Below are 12,665 nucleotides of genomic sequence, written 5' to 3' on the forward strand. Positions count from 1 at the left end.
AGGCTCCCGTGCTCAACCATCTCTACACTGGGCAACCAAACATTTGGCCATCCTTATAATTCAGCCAACCTCTTACCCATCCCACCCCGAAACCTCAACACCAAAAAGCTACCAGAACTGTTCTGAAAGGAGAGGCAACGGAGAGATTGCATGAGAAATAACATTTGACGTCAAAAACTGGAGTCATCCTTGTACGATCTGATTTTCCTGACTGCTTCTGCAGTTAGTCAGCTGTACTGTATGATTTAAATTCCTCTGCCCATCCCTACTTTTCTATAGGGCTGAATTCTCTCCGTGGTAGGCGATGCCCCGTCTGCCACTATTTTTGAGAGAAGCCCAAAGTGGGGAGAGCAGTCATCTGAGTATGAGAAGATTTTGGTGTATCAAGAGCATTATAATTTTATGTTACTGATTGTTGCGTTGTAGAAAGACGAAACAGAACGTGACATGAAAGTGAGTCTTTGACTCTTGATTCGAGCTTCATTCTTCTGTTTCAAAAGATTGCCCACTAAATTAATGGATTTAAAAGTAAAGTATTGCTGAGTTGCTGTAATGCAATGTAGTATTCTCCCTGATGTCACATTTCTATTGACTTTAGTGGAAGTCAGGCTGAATGGTAAGTGTGCAACTGAGGCAGTCCCATCTCAGCGAATTGCTTCAATGAAATAAAAGTGTGGTTTAGGAAACTTAGTCCTACAACTGAGTGAACCTGCGTGGAAAGTACCGGGACTGGGGCATTTGCCTGTTCTAGCTGTAGGTGACAGTATTTTATTATTACGGTTTGATCTGAGTCTCAGTGGAATGAAGCAGAGTTCAGCTGGAAGCAGCTGCGTGTTTTGGGCAACAGCTTCTAATGTCTTACCAGTAGATGGTTGCTTATTCGGTGGTTGTGAAACTGTTTGGTAATGACTTTTACTGCTCAAGTTAACTTTGAAAGACCCTGGTGGAATAAATCAAAGTCACATTTCTATTCATTTCTTTAGTCCTTGTGATACTTAAATGGTCTCAGTATCAAATGGGACATGTCACTGTTTGTTTTGATAATCTTCATTTACGCTGTCTTCAAATAACCTCTTTTGCTGAGACATCACATTCCTTGTTTTAAGAACCCTCTCTAGAAACTGATAAAATTGCATTCCAAGTGGGTCTGAGGGAGTAATGAGAACCGCATGGGCTGTAATAATTGTTTGCCTATTCGAGATCCACATTACATTTCAGATCATTTATTGCTCTAGTTTTGGAGTGGACTGTGTGAATTCTAGTTTTGGGTTGCTGGTTTTTTAATTGTCAGCTTTAGAGGCGTTCAAATAAATACAGTCTCTGTTCAGTAAGAGAAACTGGCAAAACAAAGAAAAATTGAGCTCAGTTTGTTGTCTGTCGTGGTAGCTCAAAGCTTAGAGGAGTTTCTGTCTTGACCACGTAGCCCTAATTTCAAGGCATCACTCCAGTGTGCTGCTGGTAAATTATATGGAATTATATCATTTCTTTCTTCAGTCCTGGATTGTTTTCCGGTTGAGTGAGAGGTTGTGCTCTTTTTATGACATCAGGTTTGATTACACTGAATTCTCTAAATATTTCATAAATTACTGAGTACAAAGATGAATCAATCTGTATGTGACTAGTATCTAGGTAAGACATCTCCATACGTAGGCATTGTGCAGGAGCATAGATTTTCTTGACTGTTACGGATTATTTTGCTGCTTAGGTTTACTCTGCTGTTTCTCCTCCTAGGACAGGTTGTACAGCTTCTTGCAGCAAACGGGCATCGCAGAGCATAACTGCACACAAACTGGCGGTTACGCCAGTCACAAGATTCTTATAGTAACATTTTAAAATTCAGGGAAAGCTCAAAAGAGATCCTTTGTTAAGAGATAAAATTCTTCTGAGTTTATTCCAAGTGCAGAAGGAGGAGTTTCTTGCTTTCGGAATGATTGTATTCTCTTTTTGGTTTGGTTTTCTGTTTGAGAAATGATTTACTAAAAATATTAGCACAGGCAGATGAAAGAAGAAACTCTTAAATCTACCCCAAATCACATATTAAGGGCTTCATTAATATATAGCTAACATTTTAGACAGTTTTACCTTTCACTTCTTTTTAGTCTGGAGGCTGGCTTAGATGATACTAAGAGTTATTTAAACTGCATATATTCATATATGCTTTTAGAGCAGGCAGCTGTACATAGTAATTCCATTTACTGACTGATAAATAGTGGATCATGCATTTATATTACATGCTTATACCTTTAGGGAAAGCTTTCATATGAGTACAGTGGAATTTTTTTCCCTGAAGGAAAATGATCGATGTGGAAAGGTCTCTTACTTGTGGTTAAGCCAAACCATCAGTCTGATCAGCAGGCTGTAATCAGACCGTGCAGTGAATTTCTCAGAAATAATTGTCCCAAAAATCAGCATTTCAACAGGGATTAATGTTAATATTTCAATTTTGACACTTGCGACATTTAGAGTGTTCATAGGTGTTAACAAGAGGGCATCGAAGATTTCGACTTGCTTTGTCCTTTCATTTTTAAAAGGAGATTTTCAAAGGTACTTGGTCTTTCTTACAAGGCTTGTGAGATATTGGAGTTTCTGATATTGAAGAAACAGTCTGAAGAATTATACAGTTTCTGGGCTTGTCCAGTCTGGAGATGAGAAGGCTCTGGGGAGACCTTATTGCAGCCTTTTGGTACTTAAAGGGGGCTTATAAGAAAGATGGGGGCAAGTTTTTTAGCAGGGCCTGTTGCGATAGGACAAGGGGTAATGATTTTAAACTAAAAGAAGGCAGATTTTGACCAGATATAAGGAAGAAATGTTTTACTGTGAGGGTGGTGAGCCCCTGGCCCAGGTTGCCCAGAGAGGTGGCGGATGCCCCATCCCTGGAGACATTCCAGGTTAGGTTGGACGGGGCTCTGAGCAACCTGGTCTGGTTGAAGATGTCCCCGCTCATGGCAGGGGGGTTGGACTAGATGGCCTTTAAAGGTCCCTTCCAGCCCAAACTATTCTATGATTCTAAAAATATGAAATAGACCGAGTGAAGTCTCTTGCTGCATTTGTAATTTACCTCCTGACACGAAGGATCTTCTCACTTGTCCCTCATCACACTCGTCCTCACCCATAAACGATCGATCACCCTTTCCAACACTCCACATCTGGGTGACTGTTTTCTGCCACTGCCATGTCTTTCAGGGATTTATTTTAAGCCCTAAATAAAGAGATGTTCAGATGTTCAAAGCAGCCCAGTGGTCTCAAATGTCTAACGTGCTGGGGAAACTGGGTGGCCAGTCCAGATAGGCTGCCCTGAAATTCCCAGTCTGCACTTAGTATGTGTGGATGAATTCAACATGTGTCCATTTAACACCAGTGTAACTACAGCGGGTGAGTTTATAAAGCATTTCAGAGGACAGGCAATAGGACCTTAGAGGGGGAATGTGTCTTTTAAATCGTTTTCATACATCAACTTCACTGGTTCTTTTATGTTTTTTTAAGGATCACTCAGAAAACCCTCTAGGTGCAGCAGTGACCCTGGCTCATGAGCTGGGACACAATTTTGGAATGAATCACGACACATTGGAGAGGGGCTGTAACTGCAAAGCGTCCACCGATAAAGGGGGTTGCATCATGAACCCCTCTACCGGGTAAGTGCGAGGGTAAGCACTGCCAACTTACAGTTATAGTGGGAAATTTTTAGTTTCATTGTGTGTCTCAGGAGCATTTAAAGGGGAAAAAGAAAAACCTTTTCAACACCTGTCAAATCTTCTCGCTGTTATCCCCCTCAAGCTGAAACAATTAAACTTGTTATCAGAGCGCGACACGTACCGTTGTACCTTTCTATTTCCATGTTACCAGTGTGAGAGACAAAAATGCCGTAAGCAACTGGTTAATTTAAAAAAAAAAAAAAAACAAAAAAAAAAAACACAAAACCCCAACAAACTGCATTGCAAGCGTTGAATCAGAATTTCACCTTCTCTCATCTTGCCAACTGAGTATCAGTCATAATAGGAAATGAGCAACATCCCAAGGCCAAGACTAAGATGAATGTGTAGGAAATAAAGCAATGCAGGAAATATATTATTAGGCTGTCTGCAAAGCCTTTGTCTTGTGCAGACACGGTTTATAGTTTTGCACAACCTTTTGCCTTTCACCCCCCGCGATAAGTGTGTGGCAGTATCAAATCTGTAAGTGAGCAAATCAAATCTGTAAGGTCGGTGAGGTTAGGGTTGTTCGGTGGCCAGAGGGAGATCTTCCAGGAAAAGATACAAGATGTTGTGGGAAACAAAGCCAGTGAACCCCGTGGTCGTCGCTCTGAGTCCGTGCTGAACAGTTGCTGTGCTGGCGATAAAGGCAATGGAGGAGACTGGTGGTTTTGTAGACACAAAAAGTGCAGGCACCATGAGCAGGGCAACTAGTTACAGCTTACTTCTCTGTGTTTTAAAGTGCTGTTAGAAACCGAACAAATGTACTGAATGAGTTCTCCACGTCCATATTCAGACAAGAACTGAGGATTAAATGGAAGTACGAGAGAGTAGGTTTCCTGATGGTAAGTGATGTGCCGGACTGGACTGCCTGCAGAAATGTTACTGCCTGGGACTGGAAGCTGGTAAGAACCAGTCGGACAAATATCTGTCAGCAGTGTCTTGTAGGTACAGCTGGATTTGCTTTGGGGCAAGAGGATGGTCCAGATGATCTTCTGATGTCTCTTCCAACTCCAATGTTCTCTGTGTGTGCTTAAGCTTCATCTGTTGCTTAAAAATCTCTTCTGGGAACTGTGATCAGCTCAACCTCTGCCTTCTCCGAGACTGCTTGTTTCTGGGAAAGGAGGAGAGCAATGTGGGAGAGGCCAGGGAGTTCTGGGCAGGATTGCTCCCTGCTGGTCAGCCTAACAGCAGCCTTGGCGTTTCTTCAAAGGCCTGCTGTCACCCTCCGTCGAGGCAGAAAAAGGGGTTCTGGCCAGAGGCCAAGCACTGCAAGTTAAGAGACAAACAAAAGGGAGTTGTGTGTGTAGAGGAGAATGAGAGTGATTTGTACAGTTTGGAAAAGAAACATAACTTGGCTCTTCTAAAACAATAGGTAGTAAATATCCGTACGGAACTGCATTCTGCAGCACGTCGGGGCTCATATGCACTGTGAATACAGACTGGAACTGGAAACAGGGCTCTGAGGTGAGGTGATGTGATGTGATAGTTGGTGAGCAGCAGGCAGACGGGTCCGGGCTCTGAGCTCCTGAAAGACGCATGGAAGCTGTAGTTATCTCAACTGAGTTAGTGGCTGGGCATCCACTTTTGGAAATAAATGCAGGAGCTGCTCCCAGGACAGAAATTTCCAGACACTTTCTGAACTCATCCTGTGAAGGTCTCTCTAACGTGAGATTAGATAGCTCTTTCCTGGTTCTGCCTTCTGCCCCGAGTCCTTTGGGTGTATCTGAAGCTGTCCTCTGCGCTGGATGTGCCATTTCCAGCCACTTGGCTCTGGGTTGGCTCAGGGCATGGACAAGGTAAGGTTGTACCCGCTTGGCATGTTCTTCAGATGTGAGTCCAAGCAGCCCAGCTCACTCTCTGATGGGGTTTCTGTAGCACCCTACAGGTCAAAGGCTGTGCTTCCTTCAGCACCGCCGTGCCCAGCTCCAGCGCCCCACGGGTTTGACGGCACGGGGAGGGGGCCACCAGGTACACTTCAGCTTTGTAACGCTCTCTTTGGATTTTTACCAAACTTTATGTACAACTTGTGCCTGAGGAAAAGTTGTGGCATTCACAGAACTGGGCAGGCTGTTGTGTTTGCAGTGATTATTGATTTATAAATGGAAATTTTAACATCAGGTTTATAGCCTTAGGCTTTACCTTCATACTGTGCTGTCAATCTGTAGTAAGTATTCCAGGAGAATACTTTACGCCTTAAGCCAAACTGCATTTTACCAATTTAAAATTAACACTTTGAATATTTACCCAACATCTGACCAACAGTAGTATTCCTCTGAGCACCATCATTCAAGGAACACTGAAGAGCTTTTGGGTCTGGAAGTATGCGTCTGTTAAGGGAAAGCCAAATGAATATCCCCTACCTGAAATGCATTCTTAGACTAGCAAAAACATCAAAACAAAGTGCGTCCTGGGGAAGCCACATATATTTGGAGAGACAGCCTGCTCTCTCAGTTTACTCATTGGCACTCACTCTGTGCTCTTCTAATTTCTGTTGGTTTAAGGTAGAGTTAAGAAGTGCAAGAAAAAAAAAATCCTTGAGCTGAAGCTAGTGTAAAAAGCACAGGTCCCTGAGAAGTCCTTATCTGATATCTAAAAAGAATAGGAAATATCTGGGTTATAACAGAAAGACTTCTGTAAACTTAACTTTGGAGTCATTTGTGTGGTTGTGCAGCAAAAGGGAATGTTTTAAGGCTCTTTACGTAAAAGTGATTTCATTAATTATTGCCATTTCTTTCAGTTCTTATGTTTCAGTCTTTGAAGAGGTCTTGGAAATTACTTCTTGGTGGAAAAAATCTCCTGGGATCAGGGTGGAATTTAAACTCTGTTGGATCTATCCTTTAATGAGCTTCCTATAATTTTTACTCTTAAAAGATGCCAGCAAGATGTGTACCACTTGTGTGTGAGCTACAAATGCCTTAAAGACCCGCTACTTTAGCAAAATATATTTTGTATGACAAGGAATTAAGCATATAAAACCCCAAATTTGTGGCACTTCAGGCCTTTTAGAGATTCAAATGTCTGCCATGGAAATCACATAAATCCCACTGTCGGAGTTTGGGATTTTGCTACAAAAATAGTATCAATAAGGAAATATTTAATACTAACACGCTGTTCCCTTTTTTAAGCATATTTTTTTATAATATTCCTCCAGTTCTTTTGGATTGTTTTGACCATGGGCTGTTCCAAGTGAAAAATAAGGCTATAAGGGGTCTTAAAGAGATTTGCAAATATTTTTACTGAGATCGCGGTATCTGAAAACTAAGGGACTAGGCTGAGCCAGCGAGGCCATTTCAGTATTCCACTTGTTTTCCAAGTATCTCCCTAAAGTTTCCACTCTTAGGAGTGAAAATATTCTTCCTGACAGCTAGATAAATACAGAAGAGTTCCGGTGAAACCCAAGGCGTTAGTCTAGGTTTATACCACTGAAACTAAAAGCAGAATTTAGCACAAACTGCGGAGCAAAATTATACCAATTAGCAGTGCTTGTTTATTTAATAATTTTGGAAATGCACTGTTGATGTGCTCCTTCATCAAAATTGAGGACAGGTATCTCCGTGGGGGTTGAAATTGGGTGAGTTCCCCCAAAATAGTTGAAAGTTTAAGAGTTCATACATGCTTGAAATTTCTTGCCAGCCTTAAGGGAAGCAAAATTCTTATAGTTGGTCTTCTCCCCTCCTGTAAACCCAAAGGTTTATACTTCCCCTCACCCACGTGTCTGTGTCCTTGCCAATAGCCCGCTCTTCTAGGTTATATATAAGTGACTCACACAGCTAGCTCGTCATCAGGGAAGCTGAGCATACTGGAAATATGTTCTTCCCGCCCTCTTACAGAAAGTAGAGAATCATAGAATCACAGAATAGTTTGGGTGGGAAGGGACCTTTAAAGGTCATCTAGTCCAACCTCCCTGCAATGAGCAGGAACATCTTCAACTAGATCAGGTTGCTCAGAGCCCTTCCTAACCTGACCTTGATGTACCTTGAAGTACTCCTTGATGCCTTTCCATTCCCACCCCCATTTCGGTGTTAATGAGAGACCAGGAATCCCCTAAGGACAGTTAGTTTTACCAAGGTCGTTCAGAGGCTGATCCTACTGTTGTCTCCATCCCTTTGTGGAGTCCCATGACTTGCCCTTTCATTGTCCTCTTGCAGAAGTGTGTTGCTCTTACCAGGATCATTTCTTGTTGCCGAATCATCCCAGCCACGGCTAATTGAAATGCCAGGCAGGTTCCTAGGACAGAGCCCTTTGTTTCATCTCTCTTTGCACTTCCATAGACAAAAGCAGGTTTTCACCATGCTGACAGAAAAGAGGATGACTGGAAAAGGGCTGCCTTGTAGTCTCTCCTCCGGTCCCCTTTGCACCTGCCTGGGGGAATGATAGAGATTTTTCTCCAGGTGTGTCCTACTGCCCACACCCCATTTCTTTTGCTATCCATGTATCGTGAGATGGAATACCTCATTGACCTGGAAGGGTGTGTGCTTTAATCATGGGCTGAAAGCTGTCTATACAGCTATGAGTCACGGGGGGCTTTTACACGTCCAGTCAGCAGACCCCACTTACCCCATCGCACTGAAACTACAAACGGAAAATGCAAACCAGATTGGAGTTTGTCCCTGCAAAGACGTACAACAGTAAGAAAGCAGGATGGGTTTGTGCTGAGGAACTGTGTCTGCGTCTGCAGGGGTATGCCTTCAAATGCCCTTGAACTCCAGCGTCCAACACCGTCACTTTGTGTCTGGTCTTCCAAGCCCATCTGCACGTCACGCCCAGCGTGGCAGCAGGTCATGTAAGTCTACTGGGACTCTTATTTCTACCGTGGCTGTAAATTGCCTCTCTTCAAAGACCATGATGAAGAAGAGATGAAATAAATGCAAAATAATTGAAAATAGCAAATCCTTAGGAAAAGAAAAATAGCGTGTGAGCTGTTGTTTCAAGACGTGAACACCTAAGGTGTGAGAGAGGGCATGGCATTGCTATTTGCTCCACAGACTTCTGAATGAAAGAATATCTCTTTAGAAATTCTTATTTTAATCTAGGTCCCTAGTAGACCTGTTTTTTTTCTCTGTTCCCAGAGTTCCAAGGCATACGCTGGTTTGCACCCCGGAGATGGCACGAAGCCTTAGGGACAGAAAGCCATTTGGTGCCTTGCAGCAAGGTCTGGGCCAGTAACATAAACAAGGAAACAGCTTCTCCATGATGCTTTCTCCACACAACTCCTCTTCGTCATGTTCCTTTTAGAGTGATGTTCCTTTTGAAAAGTAAAAAAAATTAATTTAATCCCTCTATGCCTGACCTTTTTTTTTTTTTGCTGTTCTTATCTTGGATCTTATGTTACCATTTCCATTTTCACAGCTAGAATTTAAAGTCAGTACATCTTTTGATTCAGTCAGGTTTTAAATTCCATTTACCCAGATAAATATGACTGCATATGTTCCAGGGAAGCGGAGCTTGGACGGTGGCGCTGGGACTTTGTGCTGGTGGAAATGCGTGTGTTTTGCCTGTGCTGCGGGACAGCCTGGGCTCTGCTCCAGCCAGGGGACCAGTTTTGTGTACTCATCATAAGTGAAGGGAAAAGAGAAATGGAACTGAGATCAATTCTTTAACCTCTCAGCTATTGATCAACATTTTAGAGGATTTTTATGGAACTGTGCCTCTCGGTAGAAAATACCAGCTAATTTTGAGTAATTGCCTTTCAGTACGCAGTTTCACTTTAATTATTGAGTTTTTGGAGGCAGGGTTTGGGGGAGGAGAACAATTAGGAACACAGAAAGAGCACATAGCAGAAATCGTAGAAAGTATGTAGAAAAATACTGGTTCGTTTACTGTTGAAATTTGGAGAAGACTTTTTTTTTTAACCAATCCAAAAAACAGCCACTGCTATCAGTGTGGTTTTAAGTAAAACTGAAACCTTTGTTCTATAATTAAACCAGATAGCCAATGGGAAGCTGTATATTTGTGAACAAGAGCAAAACACTAAGAATCAGCTGAGTGACAGTCCCAAATTAAACTAACTGATTCGATGTAAGTACTGCTGAGGAGAAATGGGGAAAAATTGGAGGTGGGAAGGACCATCAGGTGGGCTTCTTCCAGATACCACTGAAGAAGAGCATTGGTATGTACAACATTTTAATTCCCTCTAGGAACAATTAGATATTCCGCACTGAACACTGAGTAAATTAGTTACAATTAAGGCTAAATAAAATATTTAAGGGGAAATGTAGCATTTTTTCCTAAGTAGTAGTACCAGGTGTCTATGAGTAGGTAAAAAGTGACCAAGCAAGACCACGAGTTGCACAGAAGATATCATAAATGTGAACATTCCCGTTTGCCCCACTGGTGATAAGCTGGTCCGCAGGTTCGTTATATGAGTGGCTGAGGTATCCAAGGACTAGGTTAGGAAACATTTATTCTTTGTTGCAAGTTACAGGCCAATTCCCAACTGTTTTGAAAGCGTAGTGCTGTATGATCCGGGAGAATAAGCTATGCTTGAAAGGCAGCTTTCCTGCAAGTGAGAAACAGTTATATTTGACACTTTCCTTTTATGTGTTAACTTCAGCGGCCAAGGGGAGGTGCATTACACTTTAGTTTGTGTCATTTATAGCACCCGTTTCTGCTGGCAAAGAAAACTTGGTTTTATTGGCTACCCGCTATTGACAGCCCTCTGTGGTGGCAAGTATATTATCAGAGACATCTAAAATACCTCTTTCTTTGCTTTCTCTTCTTCCCCCCTATCCCCAGTCCATGCTACTTTCACAGAGCTGAAGGTCTTATTTTGTTTTGTTTCCTGATTTTCCTAGTGTAAATGCCCTGATTCAGATTCTGCAGCGCTCGGAGTTTTAAGATTTCTCCAGTGTTCATGCTCAATGTAAGGGTGGGGCTAGTAGAAATTTTACTACTCGCGTGTAGCTATTATTTTAGGAGTCCCACAATCGGTACGCTGCCTCTTCCCCAAACTGCTGGTGTCTACGGGTGCTTCTGGTAATGCTGCCCAGAGCCACCGAGGTGTCACAACTTGGATTAGTTATTTTTTCTCTCTATTAAATTAAAATTAAATGGTAGGTCGTGTGCATGTGAGCTGTAGAATCTACGTACGGGGTCTCTATCACAAAGCCATCAGATAGTTCTGATTATCACGTTATACACACAACAAGCGCCATGAAATATGAATTTGGGCAGAGAAATTGGCCTGTGGATCTAAACCCCAACCTGATTGGCTCCTGTGCTGCAGTTTGCTTCCACCTCTGGTGAACTGGAATAGTGTTTTGTGGGGCTTCGTGATAATCCAGGTGACGGACATCATCCAAGTTAAAAGCAAGGCTTGTGGGGGCAGAAGAATGTATAGTAATGAGGATTATTTAGTGATCTGTCTGGCAGTTGAGGCGCACAGTTCTCCCAGTGCAACCAGAGTAACTGTGAACAGCGGGATTGGGTCAGGGTGAGGAGATGCTCCGGAGCTTCTTTTCCTTCACCACCAATGGCAGTGTCTGGGGGAACAGCACCCTGTGGTTAAAGCATCTTACACAACTCATGTCCTTTGATGGTGCTGAAGGTCTCTTCTTCCCTCGTGTATCACCCATCACCGTTAATGAGATTTAGGACTGCACATCAAAAGAAGGCTAGAAACAGTAATGCTGATTTTATAATGCATAAATACATATTTGCATGGTAGATGGGTGGTTGATATCTCCTGGAGAACCGTTTGGCTCAGTGGGGTTGGCTCTCAAAGGCGGAGTCTTGTTATTTTGTCAGCTGCTTTTGTTTGATTTTTTGTTTTTAAACTGCCATACCAAAAAAATATATTTAACTACACTATAAAAATGGAGTTAAATAAATAAAGCATCGTTAAAATCTATTAAGGACAAGTTAGGAAAGTACTAATCATATGTGTCACTTACTGTATTAAGTATTAGTTTCAATCAGATTTCTTCTTTTTGAAAAATGATCTCGAGGAAGCAGGATGACGGTCACCTTGATTTTGGTTATTCAAACTCTGAACTGGAATCTACCGAACTGGGCTATGAAAACACACACCCTCCAGAGATTTCCAGCACACTAGCTTCAGGAGGCAGTCAGGTATGCCATGGAAACAGCATACTGGCTTTGGTACCAAATCAACTTGAAGTGAAAACCACTTATTTCAACACTTCACAAGGTAAAAAAAAAAAAAACCCTAAGAATTTAAAAAAAAAAAAAAAAGGCAAAAGGTCATGCTAGAAATGGGACAGAAATCAGAAATATAGCGTGGAAAAGGACACTTTAATTGACTGAGTGGTTCTCTTTTCTTCTTTCTAGACATCTCGCAGCATCTTGTAGCTGCAGAGCTGTTAAACGTTAGATAATCAAACCATTAGTAGTTAGCACAGTATTCCCTGACCCCTCTCAGTTTGTTTTCAGTTGTGCAGCCCTCACTTTGCATTTTTCAGTCTGGCAGCTTAGAGACATTAAACTGTGGAGTCAGCAGTACTATCTGGAATTACCTCTGTTACAATTTGAAGAAAATGAAATTATCTTTAAGATGTAAACAGTTTCTAATTAAACTCTGAAGCTGTTTATGTTTCCAAACCAGTCTGAGCTGAGCTCTGCACAAAGACAGACTTCGTCTTTGTCTTTTTCTTTTTTTAATAAAGTTGATATACTGATGTAATAAATTGCTCGTGACAGAGCTAGGTCTGCTGTGCCAGCAGTGCAACTGCTTTTTTTAAAAAAAACTTAAGCAACATATCCCTATGCCCTAGTAATTGAGCACATTGCATTCTGGTCCTTCCTTTAGTAGGAAACAGCCACAAGATTACAGAATAGATTTATGTCAGTCTTTCACTTAACTCCAATAGCCCCATGTCTGCAGTGCATTTGGCATTCCTTTTTGTTAATAATTTCCATGCATTACAGATACATTTAATTGTTGTAGTAAATAAGCTCTGCAGTGGAGAATTAGTAGCGTTAGTTGAAATACATTGCATGTTCCCCAGTCCTTTA

At 41.9% G+C, this 12,665-nt stretch overlaps 1 protein-coding gene across 2 annotated transcripts in view; it reads left to right on the plus strand.

Annotated features, from left to right (window-relative positions):
- The window catches only part of ADAM12 (ADAM metallopeptidase domain 12), a gene marked incomplete at both ends in the record, with an annotated part of 190,480 nt that overhangs the window by 135,605 nt on the left and 42,210 nt on the right, over positions 1–12,665 (plus strand). Inside the window, one exon of one of the 2 annotated variants that reach the window (XM_082486654.1) lies at positions 3,484–3,632. The exons of the other annotated variant lie outside the window; for it this stretch is intronic. Coding sequence (XP_082342780.1) covers positions 3,484–3,632 — 149 coding nt within the window. The remainder of the gene's footprint in view (positions 1–3,483; positions 3,633–12,665) is intronic. 2 annotated transcript variants of the gene reach the window in all.

This window comes from Vanellus vanellus, assembly GCF_965231255.1.
Source record: "Vanellus vanellus genome assembly, chromosome: 7".
NCBI lineage: Eukaryota > Metazoa > Chordata > Aves > Charadriiformes > Charadriidae > Vanellus > Vanellus vanellus.